Here is an 18,027-nt window from a genome sequence, read left to right as displayed (position 1 = left end):
AGTGCTAGCCTGAAAACCCAACACAAGGACTTTCAGCACCACCAAAGTTCTGCTCCTGCCAGCAGGAGCCATAATTGTTTCTGTAAAGACTGTGCTATTGATGAGAAAGCAATAGGAAACAGCAAAATACCGACATCCCTTCTTTTGGTTCATGTCCACAGAGTGTTTACAGAAACAATACTGAGTCACTGGATGACAAACATGATCCTGGGCTAGCGGCTAAAGGGAAACCATAGGAAGGGATTCATAGATCCTAAGAACATAAGCTCCCTCTTTGGATCCTTACAGTAGCAAGGAAAGCTCGCATTGTGTGGCTGCCTCCGAGTGGCATTTTGTATGCTAGCAAATTTGAGAGAAGAAAGGCAATCTTTGGGTCAAGGCCCAAGCCCCAAAAAGCACTTCATCTAGAAAGATGCTGGTGCTACACACAGCAAAGCCAAGAGGGTTTGCACCTGTTCCTAACCTATGATGTGCTGTTGAATTGGGGGTGGGTGGGGAAGAACTTCTGTCAACAAAATTTTAAAACCCAGAAGCCACAGAGTCCAAGAGTCACTTTCTCTGTGACAGCTATCACCAGCTACAGCATTAAGCTGTTCCGTGAACAGAAGAATCTAAGAAACATGTATTCCTGGGGACCCCTGCCAAAAAGGGTCTTCCACCTAATAACATACGTGAGCCCATTCTCCAGCCTTTACCCAGGACACCAGCCCAGGCCTTGCTCCCTCACAGCTTCGTCTTTGAAGCATGTTCAGGACGGCAGGGGCTGCGGCTCAGAAGCAGGGAGGGCATGTGGCACACTGGGGTCACCCCCGCTGCACGCGGCAGCTCCCTCCGTTACCTCGTGCTCTCACCTGCCCTGGCTGGAAGCCCCGGACCCTACGTGTTTTGCCAGGAGGACTCTGGGGGACCGAGCCGATCTGGAGCAAGGCCTGAGGCCCCAATGCCTGAGGGCCGCTTGCCGGGCCTGGTGCTGAGGGGGCCCGGGAAGGCCTCGCCGTGCTCTATCGCTTCCTCTCGGGAAACTGCGGCACCGCCCCACAGACCCCCGTCCCTCCCGGGCAGCGCTGGAGCCAGGCCCCACCGCCCGCGGGCCGCCACACGCGGGCCCTCCCCGCCCAGGGGCGGCCCCACCGCGGGCCCGGCGCTACGGCCCTTCCTCTGCCCTCGCCACTCCGCTTGGCGCTCGCTAAAGACGGCGCAGCCGCGCTTCGAGAATAGTTCCCCTTTCCCTCCGCCCCCTCACGGCAGTGGGGAGCCCCCCTTAGCAACTACGCCGGCAGCGCAGAACGCCCCTTAGCAACCAGCTAGGCCGCAGTATCCCCGGCCTTTCCCAGCCGCCGCGGCCGCCTCCCCACCGCCCTTCCGCCGGGAAGGCCGCGCTTACAGGTCGGTGCCGAGCTGGGTGAAGCCGGAGTTGAGGCAGCCACGGGCTATGCGCCTCCAGAGGAGATCGCGGCTACTGAGGAAGCGCAGGCGGCGGCAGACCTGGCCCAGGCGGCCCAAGGCCTGCGCGTCCAGGTAGGAGCAGATGAGGAGCAGCAGCTCCTCGGGTAAGGCCCAAAGGGGGGAGGGGGGGGAGGCGGCCCGGGATCCCCCCTCCGCCTGGGGGGATCGGGGGCTGCCCTTCCTCCCCATGGAGCAGCAGCTCCTGCCCCTCCTCCCCGGGAGCCGGAGCTGCTGCTGCCCGGGGGAGGCCAAGCCATGGACGGGGGCAGCCGCTCCCCAGTCACATGGGGCAGGAGCCGCTGCCTGTCACTCCCCCCCCCCTCCGGGGGAGGAGGCGGCTACCGGGGCGGGATGGGGCACGGAGCCGCCAAGCCCACCCTCGTTAGTGAATTAATTCATTAGCGGGAGCCGCTGGGACTCCCCTTGCGCAACTGCCCCACCCCCCCGCGGCCGGGCGCACGGGCCCTTCTTCAGAACTGGCATTAGTAATGTCACCTGATCCACGTATTCATTAATAACATGAATAATGAATGGTGGGGCCGTTGATCCCAGGTAACCAGAGCATCTGCTCCACCACCTGGAGCAACCCCAGCTAGCCACTGCACTCCTGCGAAGGAAGGCGAACAGCAAGGTGATTAATGCTCATGAATTATCCTTGAGCAGGGTCAGGAGTGCCTGTCACCCACGAAGTGACAGCAGGGGTCATCTGGTGTTGCACAGCAGTTTTCAACACTCCCAGATTCCTGGGCCGTGTAAAAGAAAGGGTCTTCCCTATGTAAGAGCAGACCCTACTGCAGTGGATTTAAGGCTGGCTTTTTCACAGGGACCCTTTGATGCAGTCCGTTCCCCCTTCTAGGGCTCCACAGAGCAGGGGCTAAGAAGTGGCTGCACTTCATACGTGTGTACATACATACAAGCACACGCCATGAAAGAACCGCACATAATAACTGAGTCATTGTTGCCATCCACAGGAGCCTGGAGCACTGGCAATGCAGAAAGATTCTGGTCCAAAATGGCAAAGTAGCCCTCCACAGACAGTAGAGCAGGAAAATATGAGTCTAGTGTTGTGTTATTCTTGCCTATAGTACTTTACACTCTACAGAAGCCTGAAACGCTTGGGGAAATTTCTCCTTCAAAATTAAAAAATAGATAAATTTTAAGAAGTTCCTCATCTGCCTAGAATGCTTTGAACAGGTATCACTTACCCACCACAGCCTACATCTTCTTTTGCACAGTGAAGCAGGAAAATAAATTTCAACATATAATGAGGTTACCATAACATACAGGCCTTTAGACAGTACTTGCATCCTGTTCCAGAAGGTCATCTTAGCTGTGTAATCTCAACCACTCAAAATACTCATTACAAGTAAGTCACCAACTCTGGAAGCCTCATATCTGAGAGGTTCAAAACTGCTGGCTGAGCAGCTGTCTGGTCCATTTACACCAAGTTTCAATACACCTTGGAAGTCAGGGAAGTTCCAGAAGGCAGCAAATGTTGTATCAGTATTTATAATGAGTGAATCAGGTGGCCCAAGTAATTAAAAATTTCTCAACCTAAGTTTGGGCTCAAGTGAAATAGCAGCACATCTGGTACAGGACTTAAGTAGCCAGTTGAAAAGGAGGTAATGTAACAAATTTTGCTTAACATGAGATTATGGAAACTTGGTGTGAATGCAGTTTTATTATCAACTTGTTAATGACATTAAACTTAGCTCTTTTGTAGTAGACTGAAGCTAAATGTTTGAAACATTAAAATTTATTAAAAGCTGAGTGACTTTTCTGTCTCAAAACTGTTACTGTAAAGACAGATTTATTATCAAGTTGGTCTTTTTCTAGTAGGATCCCGTAGAGACAGCTTATGGACCCTACACTATTTAATATTTTTACTAGCAACATGAAAAAAATCTGAAATTACTATTATCAAAACTTTGTAGAAAGCACAAAACACGGTGCAAGAGGCAAAGGATGCTTATAGCTGCGTAGCCCTGTGTTAAGTATAGGCATAATCAAATTGTATGTATTTCAATCAAGCCAAATGTAAAGTCTCACATCTAGGAACAAAGAATGTAGGTCACACTGAAAGGATGTAACTCTATCCTGCAAAGCTGCAATTCCGTAAAGACTTCATTAAGATGAATAATCAGCTGAATGTGAGCTCCTTCTGCAGTGCTGTGACCAAAGGGCTAGTGCTGTCCTGGGAAACAAACAAGAGCTGGGAGGTTCTTTTACCTCTGGTTTTGACTCTGTTGTGACTGCTTTGGAAATAATTTGTCCAGCCAACATTTCAAGAAGGATGTTGAAAAACTAGAGGGGTTTCAAAGAAGAGTAGTAAGAATGATTACAGGTCTGTCAAACATGTTTTATAGTGAGACCCAAAGTGCTCAGTCTATTTAGGTTTCTAAAGAGAAGGTTAAGGTGCGAGGTGATCATACCTTATGAGCACTGAAACAGGAAGAAAAATCTGGTAATACCAGGATCTTCTATTTAGCAGACAAAGAGATAAGGTGTCTTGACAGAAGGCAATGGGAAACAAATTCATAAATAAAGCATGCTTTTGTAGTGAAGAAAATTAACTGTTGAAACAGCTTATCAAGATTTATGGAAGATTCATCATTAACTGAGTTTTTTAAAAAACAATACCAGTTGGGTTTTTTTCCTTTAGAGAGTCTGGCTAGACCACAACGACTAAAACTGAAACCAGGAATTGACCTGGCTAGTCCTAACTCGGGATATCAGACTAAGACAGTCAAAGGGGTCCCTTCTGGTCTTAGGCTCTGTTACTCTACAGAGGCAACTTCTGCAAAGTGCATGTCTCCCTGCACTGTGTGAGACCCGTATTCCAGTGTACAGTAGTCTCCGGTCTGTAGCCATACCATTTTACCAAGGACACTACTTGGTGCAGTCCAGGAGGAGCCTGGGTGCAAAGTAATATGTGCAGCGTGACCCTCTGGGATACCAGGAGCAAGGTATGGACAAGTGCATCTGTAGAAGTGGAGCGGGCCTTATTGCTCTCCAATTTGTGACCCAAAGTATAAACAACTATTAAATACTTGGCTAAGATGAAGCATGTGTTTGCATGCAGTCATTGTGGAAAGCATCAAGTATGCTCCAGACAGAGGACACTGAGTAATATGAAGAAAAAGTTATGATGTGTTGCTCTTAAATGTAACATTGTTTTCTAGTATGGATAATGGCCCTACAACATAGTGACGGTAATTTTTCTTTGCCCAAAACATAGGTATCATCCATTATTTTCTGTGGGGGTTTTTGAGAAGAATGGGCGTGCAACTGCATACACTTGTTTTCAGGCACGGTTTCAGCTACTGTGACTGCTGTGGAGCTGCCAAAGCTGTGCCTCACAGGCTAAGAACCCAATGGCACTAGTCTTCCCAGCAGTGCCAAAGCATATGTAGGTGTCCGCAGGAGCAAGACCCAAGGAAGATTTATGTATTACATTACTAAAACTGTATGTGTAGCATGATTGTTTCTGTTACATTGTTCATACTCAGTGCAGGTGCTCAGGGCATTATAAAGTCAATAATGTATCCTTCCTAAATATTACAGTCAAAGATCCCAATCCTTTCATGGCTCATGACCACTCTGAACCTGTGTAGGAAATGGGAGTAGGGTTCTGAGCTGAAGTAGCAGCCCATTCCAGCATTATGGCTTGCAAGGTATGTAAGCTAAAAATTTGGGGGGTTATACCTGTAAAGCTTGTGCTTTAACAGTGTAAGTCAATGAAATTCAGCTTGGAAGGAACACATTTCAATACCTGCCTGTCATTATTTTTTTTTCTGTCTTCAGGGGTTTTTATTATTTGCAGTGGCCTCAAATATACCTTTGCAGCTAAAGACACAATCATTTGGACCACTCTTTGTTTTGTTTTTCCTTCCAACCGATGCTTTTGTGTATTTCTGAAACTTAAGACACCTCCTCTGCTACTACAGTACTTATCTGTAACACCATCGCTTTGAGGGATTAAAGCAGGTTACTTGTTACACACTTAGATCAAGAGTTATCTGAGTAGAAAGTCTATCCCGTTAGGGTTGGCGGAATCTGGTTTTGATCTTGAGTTGTTTTGATTTTCTCTGAGAGCAAGTAACATGTTATTTTAACTTCTGAATAAGGTGTGCTACCTGACTGTGTCTCTTCTGTTTGGCAGAAAGGATTAGAAACCTCCACGGAACTTGCACTCTATTAAAGCAGAATGCTCACCATTGAGAACCAAGGAGCTGAATTGTTTTCAGATTATATGTGTGTGTGTGTGTCTTTCCCACATCAAAGACTCTGATGGAAGCTGTTCACGCTATTGTCAGGAATGTAGGGATTGGCACAAAGGTGATTAGCAAAATTGCTTTTTTGCAGGAGAAGCACAAAAATTATCAAAGGATTAAAGAGGATAAAATTAAAAGGTTATGCTGAATTTGGGAGTAAATTTTCTCCTTTTTATCCCAAATTATACATATCGTTTTGGTTTTACCTATAAAATGTCTGCCAGAGGAAATCAGGATTAGAAGCTATTTGGTATGGGTTCTGTTAAAGGGTGAGGAAAAAACTTCCCTTAAAAATAATCCAAACAGACCCTATTCTGTGTGCTTCCAAACCACATCTACAAGGAGCTTTTAATGAGTACTAGGGGCACCCAGCCAGCAGCCATCCCCACAAGGTTCTTAGCAGCCAGAGGATCGGGACCTTTAGTCATAATTATGCTGAAAATTATGAAAACAAACAATTCCATAAATCAATTTGTCATCAGTGATGCTGTTTGTTTACTTTTCTCACTACACTCGGCTGACAAAGATACTAAACTGAGGGGATCGCTTTCATTATCCACTTGCTAGGCACATGCAATGCTTTTGTATTTTGATCAGCAGCTGAGCTGCTTGAATGGTTTGGAAAAAAAGGCAATAAAAAGGGATTCTCAAATATTTTAATGTATCAAAATGAACAGCCGAGCCTTCCAGAAGCTCTCCGCCTTGGCAAAACTGCAGTGCAATAAAAAAAATGTATCGCCTCCCATAGCCAGCAGAATTGTCTCATCTTGCTGGTTCAGACTCTGTTTATTGTTCATGTTATTTTGAACAATCCTCTATTATTTGCTAAGTACCAGCCATATACCTATTTCTTGCCTTTGCATTTTAAGTTTTGTTTGTTTGTTTTACTAATCTGTTATTTTCTGGAAGTCACCCAGAATATTTTATTTGGTTTTAACCTCATTTATCAAAGTATTATCTAAAGCATCTGTTCAGAAAATGTTCATTTTAACTGTTTTCCCAACAATGACCTTCTTCCTCCCCCCCAGGCCACATCAAGTTGTCACTTACCAGACAGCCGTGGAATTTGGAATCATTCCTTTTAAACGCTTTACAATTCCAAATGGTAGATTTCTAATGGCACAATATGATTGCCACAAAGATCTTTAAATTTCCCAATCCTCCAGGCTTCAAAGGCTGGACCGTCCTTGATCTCCTGAAGGAATGCTTTTGAATCTTGTTCTTTTATAGGGGCTACCTATGAAGATATTTTAGGGGCTTTTTCCTTTCATAGTTAGAGCTGGAGGAACTAAACATTCAAATACCCACTGGCTTCTTTGACAGTAAGATCAAGACTTACAAAGTTGTTTCTAGAGATTTTCAGCTCAGTTTTCATTAATTCCACAGGTTGTTCCAAAAATTTTTTGAGTGTTTATAAAGCAATGTAAGAGTAGCCTTGGTGTAGCAGTGACTATGTTACTGTTTTATCCTGCATCTGCCTTGCACCTACACAGCTACTTCACGCAGTTCCTAGCCTGCCATGAGAAAGTCTGACAGTGTCCTGACTCATCATGTGCCTGTGGGTACAGGAGGGCATCCCTTGCTCTTGAAGGATGCTGCACTGTCTCATCACTTACAAGGTAATAATTTGCTCAAGGAAAGTGAGCAAACGTAATCCTACAAGCAGTTTTGGGTCTGCCTTGACCAAGCAACCAAGGCGGAGCATAATTGCCTACAACAATTACAGATTTGCAGAATTACTAGAGTTCTAGGCTTCCTACTCTCTTCCCCTGCAGCCAGAGGAAACATTTCGCATCCTTTCACATTCTTTCACACACAGTAGGATTTCTTAGTCAGGAGGCTGCCATTTTTTATCTCTCTCTGGCTAATTCTGTTTTATCTCATCACTGAAACACAGAATTCATCGATCTGAAGTTAAGAGATTTGTAGTGCAGCAACAGGAATCCAGTTGGTGCTAGAAACGGCCTTTATTTCTATTCAGTTCAGCTTATGCTTTTACCTTCCATCCTCTTAATAATGAAGCACACATGAATATAAAAAAATAGAGAGAGGGAGGTATCCCACTGTCCATACACTGTAGGTCCTAGTCCTGCAATGGAGCATCATGAGTACAAGGTCCCACCTAGCAGATTCATCTGTAGGTTTGGGGTCTTCGGCTGTAAACCCCTTGGGGACACCTCTGTGCTTTCAGTACCTCACATGATGTGACATCTGCTGTGACTGCAGGCTCTCAGGTATTATTATAAGGAGCAACTAATGCTGTGTCACTGAGTAAGTGTATGTTTAGTTATCCCATATTGCTAATGCACGTGAATTTAAATAGTTCGCAGCCTAACCTCAGGTTTTGTGATGACAACAACAAACTGCAGGAACCAGGAACAACTGATTACTAACCCAGTTTATGGGTCAGGGAACAGGCCTTAGATCCTCATTTACACAGGTTTCTTATGATCATGTAAGGCCTACCTCTCCAAGACTATTTTTGTTTGTTTGTTTAGATCAGTTTAAAAAAAACCAACCCTACATCTCAAAATAGAGAATGTTTTCTTTTGGAACTGGAAGCAAACACACTTGATGACTTTAACATCTGCTGGACAATGCATGGATGGATGGTGGGCACCTCACACAGTTTTGTGACAAAAACATGTGCGTACAGCGTGTCAGATTATAAATCCAAGAATAAAGAGTCATTAAAACCTCCCTTTTCTGGCCCACATGCCATGAAAATAGGCCTTTCACTCTGTCTATTTAAACTGAAAATGAGTATTGGGAAGGAAAATACTGACATTCCAGAGATTCAAGTCAAAATCTCCCCCTCCAGTAAAGGAGGTCTGTCAATTGAACATATATTGATCCATTGTCTGTCTCCCATCAGGACCCACAAGCCACCCCAAGTCCATATGCTTCTATTCTTGTTAGAAACCAAGACCTCACAGTCTAAGACCACCACAGTAACATTTACATCTATTGTTGGCTTGACCTGAAACTCTGCATAATTCTCAAATACCTTTTCTGCTTTTGCAGGCTCTTAGTGCCTGGTGCAATTTTTGGGTGCAGATTCCCATGAGACTAGCTTGCTACCCAGCAGAGCATAAGCCCTCTCAGCTCTACCATGAGTGCAAAGCCTTCTGCTCTTGGGAGAAAGGAAAGGAGAAAAAACCCTGGCACTCTGGATCAACTCTTACCAGAATTCACTTGAGTGTCACGAGTGATAAATTTGGTCCTATTCTTTCGCTTTTCCTTCAGGCTTGCAGTGGACTTGTCTTTGGTAGCATGTCTGAATTATTAGTAGCATTATATTGAAATGCATCTCAAAGGACAAAACAGCCAGGCTGTGCAAGATGCCTGTGACCCCGCAGAGGAGAAAGGGCTTCTGACTTACAGACATTAGTTGTGACTCTGAAACTGAATTTGCTATTATGTGATGACTGACAAATCACAACGCTTCTTGTGGATTATTCTCCTTATCTGTCACTGTGCTTCTTCATGTGTTTAGATGCTGTGAGCCTTGCAACACACTCCGAGCCTTATAACTGCATTACTAATGCCAGGAAGAAAAGCTTTTTAAAAGGAGTAAAGCCCACAGCACTGTGTTCCTGTTGCTTATGTCTCTTTCCAGATACACAAACATACAAATGTGCTTTTTTTTTTTCAGCCTGAACCTCTGTGCTGAGGCATCAGTGAAGTCATCTACTTGCTTATTTTCTGTTGTGCGCCCTGAAGTGTGAGGCCCATTTGCTGCGTGGATGCCCTAGCAGGTGTTTGGATGTGCAGGTGTGTGCACAGGCAAAGTCCTGAGCGCAAGCACAAACAAGGATTTGAATACCAGGGCCTTTCAGCCTGAACCTGACACTGCCACTTTAAAACCAGAGACATGGACATCAAAGTTTTTCACTCCCCAGAAGGAATGGACTATTTTGCACCCTTCCAAATGATGTCTCTCATCTCTCTGCCTTTCCTACAGCCTTCTCTCTCTCACACACACACACTTTTTCTAATACCATCCCTCCCTCTCTACTTTAAACCATGGGAAAAACCTAGGAAAAGAAGCTTGCCGACTAAGGGACCGTTTCGCTGCATTGTGTTTTCCAGCTAGACCTGAACAGACTGAAATCAATTCAGCTCTCTCACACTCGCTCTTTCCCTCCCTCTCCCATGTCTTTTTTTGTTTCTCTTAGATCGTGCTCTCTGCCTTAAGAAAACCCAGTTTAGTTATATCCATCCCCATAGCAATCAAGTGACCAGTAGGTTTTTTATTGCTTGTAAAAACACAGTATCTTTTTCATGGGAGTCAGGTTCTTTGGTTTGAAATGCCCAGTGAGCAGTGCCAACAACCTGCAGAATCTTTGATCAATTCTCACATATCCATTTGAAGTATCTTTAGTAGACTTGTCAAAATAAAGGGTCAAAATTAGTATTTTAATATAGTGTACCAGCCTCTCTTTGTGTTATTGGCAAGAGGCCTGATTTAACAGAAGTTCGCAGAAATACCTGTATCTGACCTGAATTGCTACGTGGTCTAAAAAATATACATTATTAAAGCTGAAGTCCAGCTGTTGCTATATTAATATCCTCTGTTTTTTATTTGCTCTTACCTTTTGGAAGGTTTCAGTTTTCATTCTGAAATTTTCCAGGCTTGCTCCCAATACCGAGGTTATAACTGCAGGCCTGGTAAGGACCAGAGGAGAATGCAAGAAGGTTCACTGGAAATTTGAACAGGCGAGATTCAGCACAGCAGAGCCAGCAGCCCAAAGAAGGCAGAAGTGTCACTTAAATTTTGATTGTAGCACCTGTTGACAAAGGGATAGAATTAAGATGTGTGTGCAATTGGAATTTTATGTCTTCCGATCTTCACAATAGTTAATTACGCAGTTAGCGTTCCCTCAACATATTTTTTTCTTTCCCTGAGTTTTCCAGGGTCTCAGGGCCCTACATCAACAACTCAGGTTGCTGTAAACAACAGTTTCACTGCATTGAACAGAATTATGCTGCTTTATATCAAAACAAGGTGTCACCCAAAGAAAACACAGAAGTTATCCACCTAGCCCATCCAGAACTTCCAAAATAAAGAAAACCCAGCAACGAAGACTAACCACAAAACAGAAATGTCCAATGAAAGCCAAACACCACCATTGCAAAACAGTTTAAATAAGAAAAAAAGTGTCATGAAGTTGCAAGTTATCACCACTGCCCAGTAGACATGATCCCTGGTGGTGTGCCCTAAAAAACATAACACTCTCCCAGTCAAACTGCACTTGCAAAGTCCAACCAGCAGATACTGGCATGCCAAGAGCTTCTTCTCATGCAGCCCCAGTTGACCAGAAAACAGTGAGGTCTTGATATGTTTTAATGATAGCTAAATCAAAAACAGCACTGCAGAAACCTGCGGAACACTTACAAGGCATTCAGTTCAGGTCATTGCCCGGTCCCAGGGTGGGTACATCCCATTTAAGAACTGAATTGTCACTTTCTGTGCTACCTGCAGCTTCCAATGGCAGCTGGAACAATCCTAAATACAAGCCGTGGCACTAAAACCTGCCTTCCAGACTGACAAACTCAGAGTCAGTTGCCTGTCTGTCACTGCCCGCCGAGAATCTGGGAAAGTCAAGCAGAACTGCTGGGTGCTCAACTCCACTGGAAACATCATTTTATTTAGGTGCCTAAATACTCTTTTCATTGTCTAGCTTCTGACTGTTAACACTACACGTGCTGCAACTCACCTGCCTTTTGCACTACTTTGCTGTGGTGTGAGCTTTAATACTACAATTCCAAATTATTTCCCAAACAGCACAACGCAGCGTGGGCTTTTTTCCCTCTACCACCTCAAATACGCTGGCAGTATCAGGTAATTGCCTTGCAGCTTAAACTACCCGAGATTTGTAACCAGTATCTCCTAAGTATCTTGATTTTAGCAGCACCCAGAATGTGGCCTAATTAATTTTCAGCCAGCTGCACAGCTTCTCAGAGCTGTTTCAGGAGAAGAGGTGATTAATTATGACCCCAATTTTGTGCAATACAGACTTTTAGCTAAAGGAATTGAAAAGCTCAGCTATTCAAGTCAGTAACAATTTAATTTGGTTTATACATGTCAGTAATATGTGTGTGTTTATAAATATACCCTGTATTTAATAAACAGTGTATTATGCAAAGACAGTTTACCAAGTATTATTTCCTATAAATGAATATATGCTGAGTAACATGCAGTGTAACAGATTCTATACAAAACTGCAGAAAAGGGAAAATAAAATATTGTACAGTGAGGAATTCCCAGATGGTAATAGATACTTGTCTTAGAGCCTAAATGAAAGCAGCTAGAGTGAGTTATCTCTACTGCAAGGTACCTCGTGATTAGCGTCCTTAATCGTACAAACATAACGGTCGTGGAAGCTGTAGCACTTATTATCTTCCGTTTGCTTTTGTTTTTTTTTTAGAAAATCAACACTGAGGAAAAAAAATTTAAAATAACTTAAACATGGGGCAAAGCTTCAGTGTATTGTCATTGTTGTGGGTGTATTTTCAGGAGCAGTTTCCTGAGAGCTCAGTCTCTTACATGCTATGATTTCTTCTGACTGTTCTAACTCCTTATTTTATACAATACAAGATTAAAATCTGAATATAAGCTTTTCCAAACACTTAAATAGTAGATGCTGAAACTGCCTGGCAGCTCTAGTTGCCCACTTCCAGGACTGCTGAACTTTTCTAGCTTGCAAATAAATGTCATGATTGTGCGTAAATGCCATCTCTTGGGACTCCTGCGATAGATACTGTAGGAATGCAGTTCCCCTGGAAGTAGCCAAGAGGGATCCACTTCCCTGCACTTCTTAAAAAACATTCTTTGGGGAAAAAACTCTTTCTATCCATGCAGACTCTCAATTATGTCTCTGAAAATCCTGGGAAGAAGGTTGAAAACAGGGCACACACTCCAAGAAACAAAAAATGTGAAAGTTAACAAGGGAACGAAGGAGAATAAAGACATTTTCCCACTCATACAAACAGATGGACAAGAATAGCCTTCTGAGGAATCTGAACTTTGTACAGGAGCATAAAGGCAGCAGATGAACATCGTATTAGAAAGGCAGCGAACTACAGCGAGAAAGCAGAAAGATAGCGTTGAGATGTTTTCGGGGGTGGGGGGAGATGATTCGTTGGGCCAAGTGACCTTTTCCCATCCAGCAATTTCTTCTGTCCCAGTGCAGAATGACAATGGGAACCCAATAGCAGCACACTCTAACATCCATGTCCGTACCAAAAGATATTCAACTCGACCATGCTGCACTGCTGCAGCCATGGGATGCTGTGAAACAAGCCAGACCCAAGTTTCCAACTTGCCCTCTTTTCTGTTGTTGTTGTTATTGCTGTTTGTTTCCATTCACCCCCTTTTATTCTCCATTTTTTTTCTGTCTTGACTCTGATGGGGGCTCTTTTTGTGCAAAACAAGCCCTTCTGATCTCTTTGAAAGGCCAGCTCTTGTCATTCTTCCAGATCATCATTGTATGACATGTTTTTATATCAGACTAACAAAGGAGCTATTTGATCAGGGGGTATGGTGTGTGATTGTAAGAAATTCAGCTAGCCGGTGGCAACCATTGTTCCCCAAAGCGGCTCCCTGACCCCATTCTATTCAAGGAAAAACTCCCTTGGAGTGGCCTCTATTCATTGAGTAACACCAGTCCGCAGTCTCACTCCAGGAGTATGCTCAATTCAGAGGTGTGTCACCGATATTGCCCATCAACCAGCCTTTAACTCTTTCATCAGCATTAGGTTTCCAACACAACAGCTGTTATCATAGGATGAGCTGGGGAGGGGGGGTCGCCATGCATTCCAGCTCACTGGAGCTCTCCTTATCTTGGAGAAATTTAACCTTCCTTTCAGAAGTTGCCTCGGAAAATACCCGTCTGCTACTTTCTGCAGACTGCAGCCTGAGTCATTTGCCTTCCCATTTCTGTGCCCTGAAACCCAGTTAGTTACTCAGCTTCTAGAACAAGTATCTCTGCGCTCTCTCAGGCTAACAAGGGGCTTTGCAGTGATTTAAAAGTCTTTGGATTTGGCCTAAAAAATCTGTGACCCTCCTGTGTCTCAGTCCCACAACCTTCCCTCTCCCAGATAATCTTGTACCTGTACCCATGTGTGCATCCATGGCATCAGTGCAACTACTGGCTGCAGCAAGAGCACACAGCTGAGACTCATCTGTCTCCCTAGGATATTTCATCTTACTTTATCAGCAGAGAAAACTCAGGGCATTCCCATGAGCTCTGAGAAGGCTATTGACTAAAGCTGCTCCTGCTTCCTTGAACGGAGCCATCCATGCACTAACACAGAGCCTCCAAAACCCAGGGAAATCAGTGCTAAAGCTCCCTTTAGGTTTAAAAGCTGTGGCTCAGGGCCACAGTCCTGTGCTTGCAGTGGTTGTAGAGCATTGCCATGCAGCCAGAATGGGATCAGGCTCAGGCAAGAGATGGCAAACAGCTATGGATTTGGCACAGCAGTCATCAATGGTTTTGAACATGATGGGGAGAACCATCTACATGACAGGATTAACACTGGCCAGCCCAGTACAAACACAAGGTACACAGGTCACTGACTGTGCCTCAGGGAGATCTCTGAAGCAAGTTAAACTCAATTCATCCATCTTAGCATGGGTCTGCTGCATCTTTCAGCGCAAAATTTTTTCCCTGTGCAATGAGCACGTCCACGGGCTCTTGCAGGCTATCCGTCTCTTGACACGGTTGCAGCGTCCCAGGAGTAGAGCTACTTCGCAGGGCCTCCTGGCAAGCAGTCAGCTCGCTTCCCTGGTTGGAAACACAGCCCTGCTTTCAGCATCACCGCTCAGACCCCCTCAGCTTCTGCAGCCTTCCTCTACCGGCAAGGATCCTGCCCGGGCCTTGGTACCACCTTGATAGCGGCTATCTCCGGGACCGGGATTTGTTAATAAACTCGGGCTCCCTCTGCTGGGACAAAGCACAAAATACTGGGGTGTCTGTGTAGGACAGGGTTACTTCACTGCTGGGCTCTTGGCTTTTTTCCCCCCATGACATTTCAGTGGATGACATGATGTACCCTGTATTTTTCTCCACTGGCTGATAATGGTGGAATAAACAGCGATGCTTTGCACTGCAGCATCCTTCACTGCATGCTCCAAAACCTCTGGGAAACTTGCATTGAACTTCCAGTGACCTGTGAAGTGACTTGGCACCATCTCCGTTTCATGCAGGGGGCAGGAGGAGCTCAGGTGGTCGGCCAGTTCTGTCGACAGAACAACTGTTCCATGTCACGAGCTGAAATGTGTGGCCTTCTCTGTATGTTGAGACACACATGTTCCTGCACCACACTGCTGGATTTAACCCCTCGGAGAACAGTCCTTTAAAATGCTTCTGCCACAGACTTGCTCTCCACCAGAGGAGACTTTTTGCATCACCCTCAGATGACCAGAAGCGTTGTAGCACATTGGGGAAACCCTCTCCTTCCCTTGCCCAGGGGTGTGCTCTGCAGGAAGGCCCAGCTGTGTGGACAGAAAGCTGCTTCTCAGGGGACTGTGTCTGCACAGCCATCTTTGCATCACAGGAGAAGGCACTTCCCTGCTCCACCCTCACCCTGCTAAGCTGCCACCCCATGATTTAAAGCATGGGGAAAGATTCAGGTGCAGACCTGCTAGCTAAGCATTCCAGTGTGCAGAGGTGTAACATCCCTCAGCAACATCAGTCAGCACGGCAAAGAACTGCATTAACTGGAGCTGCTAGGATAAATCAAGAAAAGAGGAACGTGTGTTAAATCTCAGGAAAAAGGTCCAGGCAAGAGTGAAATCTGCTAGGAAAGAGAAGCAAATCAGTTTTTTGAGTAGAACAGACAACACTGCAGAGGAGATACTTCAGGGAGACTTTCCCAGTAGGTCTAGGACTCTTCCCATCTGCTGCCTATGAATTCAGCATGCTACATTATCTCTATGACCTTTAAGCCACCCCTAGTTACTGTGCAGAATGTTACTGCATCAACATTTTTTTCCACAAAAACTGCAGTGTAGATTGAATTAAATGCATTTCCTCAGCAAAGCTGCTGCCTTCGTCGCTCGCATCTGTGCTTCCTGCCCAGAGATCACTGCTGAGGGTAAGCAGGCTGCTCTGGATGCTCTAGTTTCAAGGAAGGTCAGACGTTTCCCTAGCAGCTCAATACAGACCAAATAACTCAAGGAGACCTGTTGCCTTCCATGACAGCACTGACAGCTCGCTCAGTGATTTGGGCACCCAGCTTGCAGCTAAGTCCACAGTACCATCCTGCAGCACCCTGACATTCACGCTGCCGCCTCCAGTCTCACCCGGGGCTGAGCATTCCCTGTGTAGGCTGTTGGCAGAGGTATAGATTCACTGCTTTGATGGGGAAAGATGTCCTTCCCCACAACGTGTGTCCCTGAAACAGTGCAGCAGCAGACACCTTCAGAGTTCCTGCCTCCACAGGGGCTAGCTATAGGTTTAAATCAGAGCAAGCAGCAATAAAAGAAGGTTTCTGAGGATGAGGGCTCTTACTATGTTGACAACTCTCCTCTTCCCAGTCCTGAGCATTTCATGCCCCACGGGCACCTGCCCTGCCTTTTGCCTGACTGACCACTCTTCGGGCTGCTTGTGGCTTTTTATATTGTGGCTGCTTACCAGGTGGCCTGCTTCAAATAACAGCTCCAACCCTACTTCAGGTAAAAGCAATAGCAGTATGTATCCCACGCATAAAAAACAGCAAGAGTGTGCACTTGGGAGTAAGTCAGTGCACTCAGAGCATTCCTGTGCAGACAGCAACCATTTAAGTACTGACGGTTTCAGTGCACAGAACCCACGATGCTGCCCAAACAGCAGAGCAGAGTCTGACCTCGGTGTCTGGCATCTCCCCCAACAAGCCCATAGAGCTCTGGACCACACATCAGGACAGGGTACAGCCAGATCCACCCAGCTCCCCATGCCACAGGGTGCGCCCAGCTCAGGTGGAGCATGCAGCAGAGGAGCAGTGAGCAGCAGGTACTACCCAGCAAACTACCCATGAAATAGCTGCCCCTGCCACTGGGGTTTTGCCTTGCTGGAATTTCTGTGAGGGTCCCCTGAAGCAGCCTATTAGGGGTTCGCTTGGTCTCAATAGCAGAGGTTGCACATTTGTCACCTCTGGGTGCCCTCAAGGTGACAGGAAATCTAAAAGCCTATGTGCTTCAGTGACTGGCTCTAGCTTCCCTCTCCTCCCTATGGACATTCATTCCCAGGGAATGTACTTTAGGGAGCATAGGGATGAGACCCACAGCCCGTCCTCCCCTCGCTGCTGGTGGGCTGGCTGCCCGGCAAAGGGCTCCTCTGCCTTCTTCTGCCTTTCCAGCTGGGACTTACCCACCTCCTGCCCGCTTTGTCCCCTCCACTGTTTGTCCCTTTGCTCACATCACCAAAAGAGCCTTCCACACACCATAGATAGCAAATACAAAAGAAATTCCCCATCCTCACCACATGTAAGGTGGTCCCATGTCAGTGCTGAGGGTTTGTCCGAAATCCCAGCTCACGGAGCTTTGCCATCAGGGAAAAAATCTCAGCAGTGATTTTTTCTCTTCCCTGTAGGGAAGCTTCTCGGCCTCATTGATGCTTAAGGCAAGCTGAGTCCCCCAGGGAGCCTCAGACTTTGTTTGGGGAGTCCTGGCTGGTGACCAGAGTACCTGGGACCATAGTGACCTGGGGGCTGCCACATCCCGTTCCATCAGCTGGTAGCATGGCCCGTGGGGAGGACACAGCCATGTGTTCAGCCCTGTGCAGGGAACAGCACATCTTCTTTCACAGCTGTTGGAGGGGAGTGTTGGTGGAGGACAGGCGGCTGCTGTGGCCGAGACAGTCATCAAGTGCAAGTCGTCTCCCTGCGGCAGTGTCAAGTGCATGGCAAACCCACGGCTCTGCACGGGGAGGTGGTGAAACCTTCGGCTCCTCGCAATGATCACTCTGAGAGGGAGTGAAGTGTGGACACTTCTCTGGGCCCCTGGACAGCTGCAATAGCTCAGGATGTGTCAGCAACCACCACTCTCCCCTCTTGGTCCCCCCAGTCCTTTAGGGGATGGGGATGTCCCTTTACCAGCCAGCAGCAATTAGTTGGAAAGAGGTTTTCTCATAATTAAACAGGTTGTGATAGTGGTGGGGTTTGGGTCAGTGCGGCAGGTGCTGCATGTACTGCCACTAGCCTTAGCCTTGGGAATCTGCAGTTTCCACAGCAACTTTCCTCTCCCTGCCCGGCTCTGTGCCCTCCATCTTCTGGTCACACCTCGGCAAATGCTGTGGGACAGCATCTGGGGGCAGCGACCAGC

At 46.1% G+C, this 18,027-nt stretch overlaps 1 protein-coding gene and 1 long non-coding RNA gene across 4 annotated transcripts in view; one reads left to right on the top strand and one right to left on the bottom strand.

Annotated features, from left to right (window-relative positions):
- Positions 1-1,896, bottom strand: part of FBXW4 (F-box and WD repeat domain containing 4) — a 62,317-nt gene extending 60,421 nt beyond the window's left edge. For 2 of the 3 annotated variants that reach the window (XM_055795529.1, XM_055795534.1), the window contains exon 1: positions 1,385-1,896. In XM_055795529.1, coding sequence (XP_055651504.1) covers positions 1,385-1,635 — 251 coding nt within the window. In that variant the 5' untranslated portion in view covers positions 1,636-1,896. The remainder of the gene's footprint in view (positions 1-1,384) is intronic. The other variant, XM_005239028.4, reaches the window with a different exon arrangement.
- On the top strand, positions 1,380-11,869 carry LOC114012607 (uncharacterized). Its single transcript, XR_008745742.1, has 2 exons — positions 1,380-1,518; positions 9,376-11,869. It is a non-coding gene; the product is annotated as an uncharacterized LOC114012607 (long non-coding RNA).
- Positions 11,870-18,027: the final 6,158 nt, after the last annotated feature.

Source organism: Falco peregrinus, chromosome 1 (genome assembly GCF_023634155.1).
Source record: "Falco peregrinus isolate bFalPer1 chromosome 1, bFalPer1.pri, whole genome shotgun sequence".
Lineage (NCBI taxonomy): Eukaryota > Metazoa > Chordata > Aves > Falconiformes > Falconidae > Falco > Falco peregrinus.
Note: the sequence above shows the minus strand (reverse complement) of the source record. Positions and strands in the feature narration are given on the sequence as shown.